The following is a 14,715-nucleotide window of genomic DNA, read 5'->3' on the forward strand; positions in this document are numbered from 1 at the left end:
TCATATGCGACGAAGTGTTTAAATCTTCTTTTGCAAAAGCAAAGCCTGCTGCCTTCCACAAGAAAGGCGCTTACTCCTAGTGCAGAGAGGAGGGTAAAAAGAAAGGGAAACATGGTGGTTTGGCCTTGGGTTTGAGGCTCTTCATTTATTTCCATTCCAGGGAGGATGGCCCACTCTGCTGTGCAGCAGTGTCTGTCCAGCAGCATCACGCAGCACCAGCAGAGCCATCTCGTGGTGACACATGTGCTTGAAAACAAGCCCCAGAGCCACTGCCCAGAGCAAATTAACTTTGTCACCTCATGCTCAGGATTTGTTACCCTATTAAAAAAACTGTACACAGAGTTAAGACTCATCACCAAGTTTGTGAACAGAGTGCAGGAATGCAAAATATTCATTTACTGTGCACAAGGCCACGAGCAGTTATGCGACAGACCTAACGTTATATACACAATTCCTCAACGATAACACCACCAAGCATTTCAGAAACAACGCTGAACCAAAACATCCCACAGGAGCACTGCTGCCTGCTGCAAGCTATTAAAGCACAGTATTTTCCTTACAGTGGGAACTTGCTCCCACCTGAACATCCCCTTCCTTCACACTTTGGGATGTGTATCCTTTGCTTCACATGAGTACTCTAATAAAAAAACTGCTGCCACAGCCTCCATGACTAACTGGAAGCTCCACAGTATTCTCATAACTCCTTGGAGCCCATAAAGAAAGCAAGCTGCAAACAGCACGGCACAAACCCAAAGTGATCCATCCCTCAGCATTATGTAAAGCCCACAATGTCATAAGAGTATTACCCCAGAATTTGCCAAATTATGATGTCCAGCCAGGTGCTAGAAAGAGTAAACCCCTTTCTCCTTAAGCTATGACTTTCCAATGATATTTTAAAAGTTAACTGTTATTAGAGCTTTATTTGTAAATTTGTAGGTGACCATACAACTGCTCATCACATCTCCCTCCTCTTCGTCATCTCTCTGTACCCACGTGGTTCACCCAGGTCCATAATGGGGGCCCATCTGATCATTAACCTTGTCTATCTGGCTCCTGGGTTTACAAAAAAAGTGAAAGAAAAACCTTGAGCAGAGATGGAATAGCTAGAGCCTGACGGGACATATGATTAAACCTCATCTGACTGGGGAAAGGCAATCTCAGTGGCAGAGACCGTGCTGTCTGAACACATTCGTGCCTTTTAACATAAATAAATTAACAAGCGGGGGCTGAAAAGCCTGATCCATGAAAGCTACTTTTCTCCCTCAGGAAAACAAAGCTATCTGCAGTCATACTTGGAGCCAGGGACGTAGAAGTCTCACTGCCTTTCACACAGCAGTCCCCCTTCCCCAAAAACTTAATGTTACACTCGAGGCACTGCACTTCAACATCACTTAACACCCCCATTTAGGACCTTGTAATAGCTCACCCAGGCTCATTTATTCTATAGCCTCAATAAAAACAAGTACATTAAGCTTGACTATATTTTTTTAAACATCGAATAAATCTCATGGAAGAAATAGGTATACTTATCACTTCAGGGAAAAACAGATTAGACAAACGAAGACATAACAGGATCAAATCCTAAAACTGGCCTGTAGTCAGTTGATGCTGTTTTAAACTGCAGAGTTTAACAATCCTTTGCCTCCTTGTACAAGGTAGGAAAGCTGAAAAGCATTAACCACTGAAGGCAAGCAAGCTCTCCCAACTTCTTCAGTTAGGGTCTTGTTTTCATCTTGCCAAAGATTTAGATAATGCTCATAACTTTTCTCCAGCTATCCCAAAAAAGGGAAAAACAAATCTCTAAGCCATGAACAAGACACGGCATCCTCCCCCTGGCCTTGTAGGAGGGAAACAAGGTCTGCTCAAGCAGACAAACAACTGGTTGGGTAGCCAGGAAAGCACTGGGGAGGGGAAGGGGAGTTAGAAAAGCCAGGAGACACAGATGCAGAGTCTGGCCCAGAGGTAACCTGTGTCAGCACTCCAGTATCTCTGCCTCAGTTCTGCACACAGGGCAGTTCAACGAGTTTTAACTACTGAGCAAACCCAAAAGGCCTCATTATACCTGCTTCAAGAATCTGAAATTATTTGAAATAGTGAGTTATGATGGCAATGTTCAAGCAATACACGTCTGGAAAGACACAACTTAAGGAACTTGTATTTTAAAACAATAGTATATCATGGGGTTTTAACACCGAGAAATTCTGGTGCTGGGATGTCTTAGAATACATAACTTCTAGAACAAAGCATGCTTTTAAAACTTCCTCAAACCACATGCTAAAGTGTTAACAAGTCTGCATGTTTCTCTGTTACTCCCACTTCTGCAATATTAAAAATATAGAACACTTACAATTAGAAGTACTATAATTGAATACAATAATGCACATCTGAATTGACCAAAACTCAAAGTTTCATGATCTCTTTGCCCACATCCATCCTTTCTACTTATTTGTTACCATTTAATGAACCACATTAGTATGGAAAATTCAAAACTACATTTTCTGTATTACAAGGCACCTGATAAACTTCTATACAATGCCTTAAACAGACCAGAAATCTCCACTGGATTATTTTCCCTTTCTGTAGTCCTGGAGGTCTTGTTTATTCTGGTGGGTGATCATTATTAGTTGTTCTGCTTTCATCAGGACTGATGAGCATCAGGGTTAGGGAAAAACAAAACAAAAATTTAAAAAACCGAAAACCTACCAACCAAACACAAACCCATAAAAAAAAAAAACCACAAAAAAAAACAACACACAACACTTTCTTCTGAAAGAAGTCACTAGTTTACCCATCCAGGAGCAATTTTTTTTTTTTTTTTTTTTTTTTTTTTTTTTTTTTTTTTTTTCCAGCCCCACTTGGCAGGGGGGAACACCATACAGGCAAAGATACAAAGAATTTAAATTGCTTACTGAGAAAGAAAACTAAAGGATTATCCCCTAATCTCACTGTTTCCTTTTTTACACAGCTAGGGAAGGAAATATCTGTTTAAATCTTTCCTTTTTCTAAGTAGTTTCTGATAAAGCTATTAACCCTAACAGATACCAACTGGGTTAATAAATGTTTGTACCCAGCAGAGACAGCACCATATTTTACTATATATGCACATAACCATGACATCCATATATAGGACGTACATGCAGCAAAAAATCAAAATAAGTAGACCCTTGGATCAGTGAAGAAACAAAGCTTTAGCTATTAAGTTCACAAACAACATGGACCTTAAGAAGATGCCCATCTGCACAGCCCACTAGCAACAGCAAGTCATCAATCTTTACCCCTTGGATTTGCCATTACCCAGAGTGATTGTATCTTGTACAGTTCTAATATTTTAAGACAGAAAGCACTGTATATGCAAGCGTAGCAGTCACCCACTTTGGACAGTGCTTTCTTTGAGAAGCCCAAGGCAGCCCACAAAACATTAACACAAATAACTGCATCTTCTGTGGACTACTATCGATAGCTTATTTTACCGGCCAAAGAACTGAACAGAAGGTAGAGTAGAAAAGCAAGAAACAGGATTTGATCTCAATCTTTGCTTTTCAAATAAATTGCTCAGCAACACAGAAAGTACTGTTTGAGCAGGCCTAGCAATATTACACTGAGCAAAAGTGTTCTTGGATTCTTAAGTGATGCAGCTTTTTGGTCTTGTGCTTTAGACACTTACGTTCCACCTGAATGCCGTCTGCATGGGATTTGCTTTTTGGTTCCTGGCTCCCAACTTTTGCATCATCATCATCCATCAGATTAACATAGTCTGTTTTATCTACTGTTTCTCCAACCACATCATCAAATTTCTCTGCTTCCAGAGTGGCAATGAAGTCCCTTTTCACTTCTTCCTCAATCTCGGGAGGTGGCTCTGTGAGAGCATCTGCAAGACTGAGGTTGTGATCCAAGTCAGCCATGCTTTAGCACCTTTGCAACCTGAAAAGTGACGTGGGGAAGAAGAAAAAGAAAATAACAATTTAATAAGAGGCCTTTTAAATTTACTCAGAGTCTGATGTTGAAAACTGCATGCCTCCTGTGCCATAACACAGTCAGAAACATTTGCTTTAGCCCTCGATAATTCCCAGACATTTACAAAACCCCCACAGCAGTACCGAAGCAAACAGCTAGATCATCTAAATCAGGTTTTACTGCAGAAACATTACACTGCATGTGATGTTTTATCAGAACCTTAAAGAAAAAAAAAAAACAAAACCACACCAATACCTGGCCAGCATAAACACAATCTTATACTGATTTCTGCCTTGCCCCAGATCTGCAAGTTAATTACATATCTGCAGGAGCAGAAAGACAAATGATGCGAGTGAATTTAGTTCTGGGGTTGGACTCCACCCAGGCTCCCCTATGGAGATTAGGGTTTTACATAATCTCTGATGTATGTTTCAGTGATGCTTTTGATCCCTTTGATAGGGTCCTGTAACATGGTTATGTCCTCAGCAAACCTTGCTAATACCAACAAACCCACTCTAGCCCTGGGATTTGTGGTGGAAGGTGAAGTTTTAATAATGCTTACATGAAAAAAATATAGTAACATACACATTATATATAAAGCTATAAATTGGAAACAAAGTAGAAAGAATCACCATGTATCTTTTCCTCCCTGATTTGTATCTCAGCATTCAATTTAACCTCCTGGCCCTAAACAGAAAATGTACCTGTACTCATTCATCTGGTTTGCAGCTAAAGCTTTCAGGCTGGCATAACAAATACACCCATAAACTATTCACCCCCCCACCCCCACCCCCCATTTAATCCTTTTGAAGTTGTTATTATTAGGAACAACAGCCAACCAATACTGACAAATTTATAGAAAGCTGTCTGAGGGAGCAAAACCCACCACTTCTGATTGGCAAAAGGTGCATTTCTGAGACTTTCTTTCAGAACAGTGTTAGTCAGTGTTCCATGTGCCCAACGCTATGAAAACAGCAAAGATATCAAAAGCTCCAGTCATACGTTTTAGCCATCTGCAGAAATTGTCTGGTACAAACTGTAAAAACCAAAAACCCATAAAGAGCCATTAGTATCTAAATTGGCACACTTATAACTCCTACAGCAGCTCAGATTCCTTTAATTTTGGTCTACATTTGGAAGCACAAAGCAATTTGATGCTGATGTCTATTACACTTGCTATTAGATGCACAATCTGTGTGGAGACTCTCCCTCTTAATGAAAGATTTACTCTTAGGAGCCCAGCAAGCCAGTGCAGCAGTGCCTGGTTGAGAATTAGTAGAGAACAAGGTCACGGAAGCAACAATTTCAGAGTTCCAACAACAACTTCATCCAAATAAAAGGATACAAAAGAGCTTAGGTAAAGCGAGTCAACATTTTTCAGCCAACCCTCACTGTATTAGACAAGAACTACCGAGCTACATTAGGAGAAAATGAGAAATGGAGCTGAAGACACAGAACTGCGTACGTAGAGAGGCACAGACACTCTGAAAAAAACACAATGGGCATTTGTACATGTTGGTTAATGAAGGGCTGACCCGAGTGGCCACTGCGCAGCAGTCCAGGGTCACTGACTTACACGGCAATGGCAGAACACAGATCCTCTTGTTCCAAAAAACAAAGGCTCCTACTCCTTGAACTACAGGAAATTCTTCGTCAGCAGTATACGGCTACAGACACATACCTACAGGCTCAAGCCTCTATAAGGCAATATTTCACATTCTTTACAAACAATGGTACCACACTGTTATTGTTGTTTATGTAGCTGCATGCAAGTATATTATGGAAACTAATGCAGTTAAATCTATTCTTTTTCTCTTTAACAATAAAAGGTCAGACTTCAAGAAGCAATGGCAGTTTTTGTCAGTTGAGATAAAGGCCCTGAAGAATTATCCCTTAATGGAAATCTCAAGGTGAAAGGTTTGGAGCTCTTAACCCTCTGTGCAGGGTCACAGCTGAATGAATTAAAAAAGCCATCTTTATACTTAAGTGAAAGAGTCTTGTTAAAAAAAAGCTTCTTTCAGAGTTCTTGACTATTTTCAAGACACGCGATGCATTGCACAAATCTCAACAGAACACATTACCCTTCACTGAGTCTCATCGAGGGAAGTAAGTAACTTCTAGAGGTTTTATCTTTGTGTTGGCCTGTCTCTTCGAAGGAAGAAATAGGGCTTTTAAATAGCCATCTCTCCAACAACGCCCTCCCTTGCTTTCAGCTTGAAAGTGAGATGATGGCTTTTAGGTCAGTCAATCCCCAAAACAAAAATTTGGAGCCATGAACGTTTCATCCTCATCTTCTGAAAATTTCATTTAGCGTAAGAAAGAAAGATTGTATTTAAAATTTTCAACAAACTGCTTCATGATGCTACTAGGAAATGCAAGAATCAAAACTATAGTCACAAAAATAGCTACAGAGCATCCAATAACTTGGGGAACAAGCAAGCAAAGGCTGGAGTGAACACACCAGACACAAAAAAAAAAAAAAATCTGACTTCTCTTCACAGCAGGCGTTCCAGGTTGGACTGACTCAGACTTTGCAGATGTCTCAAGTCCTTCATGTTCCCAGTATCCTCTTTGGTTCTGCACCAACACCAGCACAACAGGGTTCACCTATCACAAACCTGAAGCTTTATGTAAATAGCATTTAGGAAAACCTCCCTTTTTAACCTCACTCCAGATGCTTATAAGCAGTAGATTACAGTCCATAAACTGAACTATCACCTCACAATTTTTACATGTTCACTTCAAATTGAACATTCTGGCTATTTTAGTTTCAGGAACAAGAGTGGCCTTTTAGGAACATTTCCTCTTGCCAGCTTAATTTAGGGTCTGTCCAAATAGCAAGTCATTGCTATCCTCCCGTTCTGAAAAAAACTATGACCTGACTACTTCACAGAGAGGCCCTATAACATTTCACATCCCCTCCTCTGCATGACCCAAACCCAGTAACCATCTGCAGCCAACACCAGACCGCACTGAAACATCTATGGCCATAATCACTGTAGTGAGAGCAAGTTTATAAGCAGCATTTAGATGGCCCAGAAATCATTTAGACCTTGTCCCACTGAGATACTCAGTCCTCCAGCCTTAAACAACTGCGCTTCAATTAATGGAGCAAACGCCTCCGGAGTGCTGGTGGCAGCAGGAGCTGCCATGAGAGCAGAGTTAGGGAGGCAGTCAGGAATTCTTAAACTCAAATCAAGGTTAATCCCACCCCGATCATCCACCAAAATATGAATATTCCATCACAAGCAACTGATGGATTCACGTCATGCTTTTTTTGGTCCATGTTAATGTGGTAGCACTTTATTAAACAGTTGCCATAAAATAGCATTGACAATGTCTCTAATTCAGACCTACATAGGAACTAGGACACTAAAGCAATCTAGTTTCTGGGGAAAAAAATAATAATGAGGTTGTGCAGACCTATCAGCAGGACATTTCCTTGTTTATATTTAACTTCACAGGGAATGCAGAAAGTATGTTTAAAAAAAATAAATCAACATAACTAATAAAAGCCCTTTTGCATTTTTGTAGCAAACAGAACTGGTATCTCAGACACGTAAAAGTGCCTGGCAAATAACCTCCTGTCTTGGCTATGGGGAGCCTTCAACAGCCCAGGCAGGGGCAAAGCACAGCCAGAACACCACTACAACTGGACTAGAAGCAATTGCTCCACTTTCCAGCTCTGATGTTAGAGCAGCCTAGCTACACTAATCCCCAGACTTCCAGTTTGAACTAGTGCTTATGGAGTTAACGAAGCCAAAAGGAAAAATAAGTATATGGCACAGATTCTGCCCAAGGGCAAAAGGCAAATCCTAAAGCATATTCATGTGTTGACCAGCTTAGCGAGACAGATGCTTCCTATACAATTTTCATTCATATGGAACAAAGTTATCTATGTACAGGAAGCACTCAAGAATCTTCATCAAGACATACCTGAATACAGCAGGCATTACATAGCCATGCAAATCACGCAGTGACACAGCACGGGGAATATCAATTCTGACATTAACTTTTAAGATGAAAGGGCAAAACTGAGGAACAACTAAAGTTTCAGAAGGCAGCTGATTAAAAAAGTATTAAATAATTCTTCAGCTGCAAGACAGCTGCCAAGGTCCTCGTTTGTTAATCAGCAGAGGGAATAACAGCAGCAATGGTGTAACACCAACCTACATGACTCAAGATTTCTATCTCTGGAAGAGCCTCAGAGGACAGTCAAAGCCTCCCTGAAGAATGCCAAGTTAAATAAGTATTTTGCTCCGAGGAAAGGTGTGGAAAGGAGCAGACCACAGCATTATCAGTCCTCCAGTGACAGCTGGACTACAGACAAGAAAAAGAGTTTTCCTGTAGGTAGATATTCCTCGATCCATTCCAGATCTTCAAAATTATTCCACAGCAAATAAAGCCTATTTCCTTAATTCGCACTTCTTTTAAAAAAAAAAAAAAAGTTTAGACCTTTTCATGTTCCAGCAACAGCTGATCTGTTATACCAAGTATTTGCCCCATCTGTTCCTTTTTATGCTCAGAATCTTTGTGTACCCAGTGAGTAACCTGTTCATTTGGGTAAATAAAAATCCATCTTCCTGTTAGCTAATCTGAAAGATATGGAAGAGTTATTTTAATCTCTTACCCATATCACAGACCCCCTTATCCTGGCATCTTATTACAAAGAGCTCCTACTATTTACCCGATTCAATTAGTCTCTCCCTTTCAAAACGAGCTCCTTTCTGGGTGTTCCCACCACCTTATTTGATGTTTGACCACATCCACAAGGTTTAAGTTTGCTAATGCACACAGAGCCGATGCTCTGCAAACCACTTTCCAGAGTCACAGGCTCACAACATCCTAGAGATCCCGAAGAAGTTAAGACTGGCACTTCCTCGCAGAAGTTTTATTTTTAAGTGACCTAGTGGAATAATTTTCAAGAAACATCATCTCATCCAGCCACTCCCTGAAAGTAGAAGCAATACAAACAACAAAAGTCACTGCCTCCAGCTTCCCATCTAGGGAAGAGTGGAATTTATTTCCTGAACTTTGTATTTCCATTTTGTAGCCTCCTTAACTGCACTGTTGCGTAGATGCCTCTGGGCATGCACAGTCTTTGAATTTCAAGTTATGATGAGTCTGACCCAGATTTTGTGCTTCTCGTCAGAAGATGGAGAAAGGGGAAAGCAGACAAGTAGAAGCAGGGGATGCTGCCCCACAAAACAACCCCAAACATGAAACCCTGTAAACTGTTTAAACAGAATCATACTTGGCACAAGATGCTGCCTTACTTCCCTCAGATTTTTGGCAGAGGGGAGTAGGTGATTTTTCCCAGATTTTTTTTACCACCCTCCACCAGTGAGGCAATGCAGAGCACTCACTGCCCGCCAGCCCACAGTGACACAGCACTTGGACTGCTCCAGGGAGTCCCACACAGCTGCTGGTCTCTTGAGGTGTCCTCTCCCAGGTGAGCTCTACTTGGCCTCTGTCCTTCCACCTAATTTTGATAGTGGCTGCATCTCTACTAGTATTAACTATATATCAAGCAACCTTTATGCCAAAGAAGTACGAGAAATCTATTCACAAACATCTAAAAGAATACAAAGCAGTACTTCCTCACTTTGTTTGTTTAAAGGAGACACTCTGATATCCATGCTTCTCATAAATGGGTGCATTATTGCATCAGATCCACTTGCTCTTTTAAAATTAGCTCCTAACTACACACAGAACAAAATCCCTGACTGGAAGAAACAGGGACAGCTCAGTCATAATTCCAATTTCTCCTGTCTAAGTCAGCTTGCTTTTCTTAGGTGAGGCTCTCATGAGCACTTAGCAGCGGCTGTTGAGGCATAAGAAAACAACATAGCAGGGAGCAGATATATGCTAAGTCATCTTCCTTCACTGCACCCTGAAGCGAGTCTTCCATGAAAAGGATGTTTGCATCTATCTTTCAAAAGGAAAAGACACATCGATGAAATGCAGTTGCTGGCATTTCTTACATTCCATGGCTGAGCACAACAAATCTAAGACCTAATTTAAGTTTTTATAACTTTTTTTTTTTTTTCCAGTCTGAACCAGTGAGATTTTTTTTAAGTTAAACATAGTAAGATCTCTGCTTTATTTTTGTGGTTGTTCTGAGTTGCAAGAAATCACTCAAATTACTATAAGCATCTTCTCAGACATAGCAAGATGCAGGTCAAGGGATCATTAATAAAATCTTCCCAACACTTACAAATTCACACCCAACTCACTTGCTAGGAAAAAAAAAAAAACCAAACAAAAAAACCACCAACCAATGCAACACCTCAAAATGGGTATCCTGAATTATAGACTATACTGAAGAATTAGTTCCCAAAAAATGCAGTGATGTAGTTACAATCTTGATAGTAGAGGGAAGGTCATCCAGTCCAAATACTCAAGACCTGCTAGACAAGTGTAAGTACCTGATACTACAAACATCATCACACCACTAGTTCAGTAGAAGACTATAGATATTTCTATAGCAAAAAAATCAGACACCAATTTTAAACTTTGAGCAGTTGTTTAACCCAGAGTACAGTCAGCAGCTTTCTCATAACTCCTACAAGCTGAAGCAAACAGCAGAGAGCAGTTTCCAGCTCCAGGCTGCCACACCACTTGTGCTGCCAACCTCTGCGTCACACTAAGGTTCAGCTTACATAAAGGTATAACATAAAGTGTCTTATTACTAATTTCAAATACATGTTTGGACTTTAAGCAATATCAGGATTTCAGTAAGAGTCCTGTCATACAAAAGCACATTCTCCTTCAGACAATACATTAATATAGCAAGAGTTTCCAACTATTACTTATACAGCTCAAGTCATGTTTGTTTATTTATACGGTATAAGTAATGTCCTCCTTTATGAAGGACAAAAGGAGTGTCCAGAACAGAGAAGGTAGATTTGGGGTATTTGTTGGTTTTGCACCTGGATTGCTACAACAAAAAACTCAGAGTTGTTTCCTTCTCAGCACAAATTCTCTAACAGACTTCTGGCTAATTTTAAGAATACAGAATACATTAAATAAGTCCCAGAACCTCCAAGTTCCTATAGATAACAAGTCAAAAAGTGCACAACTAAAGGAAAGGGGGAAAAGTTCCTATTATTCCCTCCATGGAGAAACACAAGGACAACATAGGCACTTCCACTTCCACTTAGTAGGATGATCAAGCTGCAGTACATGCTCCATCATGCAGGCAGAGCTTGGGAACTGGTGATGGATGTGAGGGTACTGCAGAGGACTGGAGACGGGGCAAGGTGTCCCTAAAAACTCTGGGCTTTTATACAGACCTCAGTGTCACTCAATGACATACTAATAACCATAAAATAGCTCCAAAGGCTTCGTGCCAAACTCAGATCACTTCCACAATCAGTTTATGGCCACACACAAGATAATAAATGTGGTGGTTTAACTTCTCACTTTAGATACATTTAACGAAGTTGTGATTCATCTTGTCAACAGAATTTCAAAGCCAAAGCAGAGCTTCAGCCACTATTGCTTCCTCATAATGCAGTTTGCTCAGAGTCATTTCCCCTTCTATGTCTGATATCTCACTTCTTCCACTTGTCAGGTCACTAATAACCTTTCCCTCAGCTGTTGAATCAGGCCACAAGTCTCACTTGAGCTTCTTTTCCTACAGCAAAAGGCCTACACAACAAAGCATGTTAAATGAGCTCCAAGTGACACTACCACAAAGAAACAATCCCAGAGATTTTTCAAGCCATCTGTAGCCTGTTCAGTCGTGGGTAACTAAACTCACACATTAGGCACACAAAGGAGCCAAGACAGATCCAAGCACAACGAGTGCTCCAAGCACTGCTGGTCTTTCACCTGGGAGAGGAGAGTTGGAGTAAATCAGTGAGCTGGCAAGAATATGAGCAAACATGCTGGATTCACATACAGTCTTGGGTAGAATACACGCATATATATACTTTGGATCGGGAAAAAAAGCCTAAGTCAATAAATGAAACAAGCCTAAGAAAGCAGAAGGGGACAGACAAAAGAGGAAAGTGAACACAAGAGCCACAAGATGACTGAGCAGAAGCTTGACCGTGGTACACTTGTCACTCAACTTCCACCTTGCAATACAGCTCTAAGATTGAAAGCTGCATATTGATCTACATGTGGACACAAGGGAAACCAACCCAGTTATCTTTCAGGTGGGCCTATAAATTTTTCCAGGCAGTGGCCACAAAGACAAACTAGGATGCAGTTAGTCTAAGCTGGGACCTGTAGTAGAGACTGAGGAAAATGTGAGGCAATTGAAGTGACTCCGCAGAAGATGCTCAGGACGACCGCAGGCAGGGGGCTGTGACCATGGCCTGCATGCCAACTGTGCTTCCTTAATGCTATTAGTCATTCACTTTCACGGGCATGTTAATATTTTGAATAAAAGAGCAACTGTCAGAGCACAATGGAAACTGCCACAGCAAGGCCAACAGACTACAACAGGGTAGGTCGTTTGAACAAAAACAAGCTCTAGCTGGCAAAGGCTTTTTTTTTTTTTTTTTTTTTTTTGCTGATGGCTTTAAAAAGTGCAATTATTTCAATTTCACAATGCCTTGTAAGTGTCTACATAATTCTGGGGTTTATTCAGTATTTCCAAAGAGTATCCATCAATTTGCAGGGTTTCATTACTTACGAAACAACCCATTTCTCCACTGGTTTTAAAATTAATTTTTTGCTGTTAATTGGTACTGCAAATATACCTACTTTCTAGAGCCAGACTGTGTACAAGTCTTTAACGAACATTTCGGCTCCATAAGTTTGAAACACTTTCATCAACTAGACTTCCCTTAAGTAATAATAAAGCTAGAGAGGCATGTTTTCACCATATTCAATTATTCAGATGGTGTGTGAATTAGTATGGCAGCAGACAGTCTCCCAGTATTTGTGCCTCTTCAGTAACATTTAAAAGATTCTCAGTTTTCTGAAGATTTAAGACAACTTCTATTTTTTTCCTGCCTTTTCCTTCCTGACATTCATAGCTTGCAAAGCCTATACTTCATCAAATGATAAAGTCTAGAGATAACTGGGTAGAAATCCTGCACTAGCCAGAGGAAAGCTGTAAAATAACCTTGTCTCTCCACATGTAAATCTCGTAATTGCTGTCAAAAGTCATAATTAAAGTCAGCCTCCAAGCTGACAGTCCAAAATTTTGCACGTTTACTAAAGCTACATTTCAGTTGATAGTCACTCATTTTAGATGTAAACATTCACTTACTTAAAATTATCTGTACATGATTTAATAAAAAGGAAACCATTTTTCTTTAAAGTAAAGGGACTTCACAAGAAGCTGCAAGGATCAAGAGAAGGTCTTCCTGGGGAGGTGATGGCAACAAGGACAGTTCAAATCAATCCACTTGAGCTCTCAAGTATAGACAGATAAATTGTAACTTGAGGAAAACCAGCATGATATGTCTTTCTGAAGAGGATGGTGCCCAGTCTGAGAAACAGAGTGACCAGAGATCAGCTTTGCATCTCCATTGTGGCAGTTATATCTCCAAGGTCAGGCAAATCTGCAGGGTGCATTTGAGGTTTAAGTGACACAACCTGCACAACACCAGGTAATGAAAAGCTCCCAAATGCAAGTGAAAATTTCACTGGAGCTGGCTAGAAGGAAGACTATTGTAACAGCTACTAAACACTGAAAGTCCTATACATATTTACAGCTGTAACAAACATGAGATTCCATGGTTGGCCCACCCTCTCCAGGGCAGAAGCCTTGTGATCCAAGATGGCATTTTTCAGTGTCTTATGCCAGCAAGGATAGATCAATGCATCACTCAGCCTTTCCATCTTTGCACCTGCATCTACAATAGACTCTTCAAAAAGGAATTCAATGCTCTGTTCTTCTCATTTAAAATACAAGCTTTGCACCAGCCAAGAGACATTGCTTTTATAGTGAAGAAGTTGGTCACTCTGACAGTTAACTTGGCTGTAATTTAGTATGGGAATTGATCTCAGCATATATTTCAACAACATAGAGGTCTCTGGTGATCCAGTTCATGAAAACACAGGCCAAAGCCTCTCAGCAGCCAATGGCTCTGCTGTATTACTAAGTATCATTTGCTGCTTCCCACCTTGGTGTTTAATGCATCCCACTTAGCATTTGCTTCCAAACACAAAGAGCTGAGCCACCCACAAGCCGGGCTCCTGGCGAGAGATCAGCTGCAAGGGTAGGAACTCTCCTGTGCACTCTGTTGTGTTCAACTTCACCTTCACCTCTCCACAGAAGAAAGGCAATTCTGCCCGAGCAGAGCTGCCTGGAGAGAACTGACTGTGTTACTCGTAGTTGTTATGGAAGCCCTCTACACAAATTGATCCCTGTAGCCAGATCTGTTATTAGTGGAGGGAAGGAAAAAAAGAAATAAATACCAGCACTTCAAGACTTCGATGAGTCTCTATATTCTAGTGGCAGGTAGCGTTAATATTATATGCCCCTTATTATCATTATTCTCAATTAAGTGAAAGCAGTTTAAAATAAAGCCCACGTTCTGCACTTACGCAAAAGAAAAATAATTAGCTAGAGCTAGATCTCCGTCAAAGATCAAGGCAGAAGGAAACCCCAAATGAAAGAGCATCAGTAAGAAGCCTTATTCACACGTGTCTGAACATATAAAACACACACATACAGGTGCCTGTATATTCAGCATTCTTCTATGACAGAATTGGGAGACTAAGGAGGCATCAATAAGAACACGACATGACTGACTTTAGCTGTCTTCATCTCTGATTTTAATAAAGAGGAGATCA

The 14,715-nt window shown here is 40.6% G+C and overlaps 1 protein-coding gene across 2 annotated transcripts in view; it reads right to left on the minus strand.

Moving 5' to 3' along the window:
* The window catches only part of MAP4 (microtubule associated protein 4), a 130,279-nt gene that overhangs the window by 104,262 nt on the left and 11,302 nt on the right, over positions 1–14,715 (minus strand). For both annotated transcript variants that reach the window (XM_026841639.1, XM_026841638.1), the window contains exon 2: positions 3,665–3,921. In XM_026841639.1, coding sequence (XP_026697440.1) covers positions 3,665–3,902 — 238 coding nt within the window. In that variant the 5' untranslated portion in view covers positions 3,903–3,921. The remainder of the gene's footprint in view (positions 1–3,664; positions 3,922–14,715) is intronic.

Source organism: Athene cunicularia, assembly GCF_003259725.1.
Source record: "Athene cunicularia isolate RWA chromosome 2 unlocalized genomic scaffold, athCun1 chr2_part1, whole genome shotgun sequence".
NCBI classification, from domain to species: Eukaryota; Metazoa; Chordata; class Aves; order Strigiformes; family Strigidae; genus Athene; species Athene cunicularia.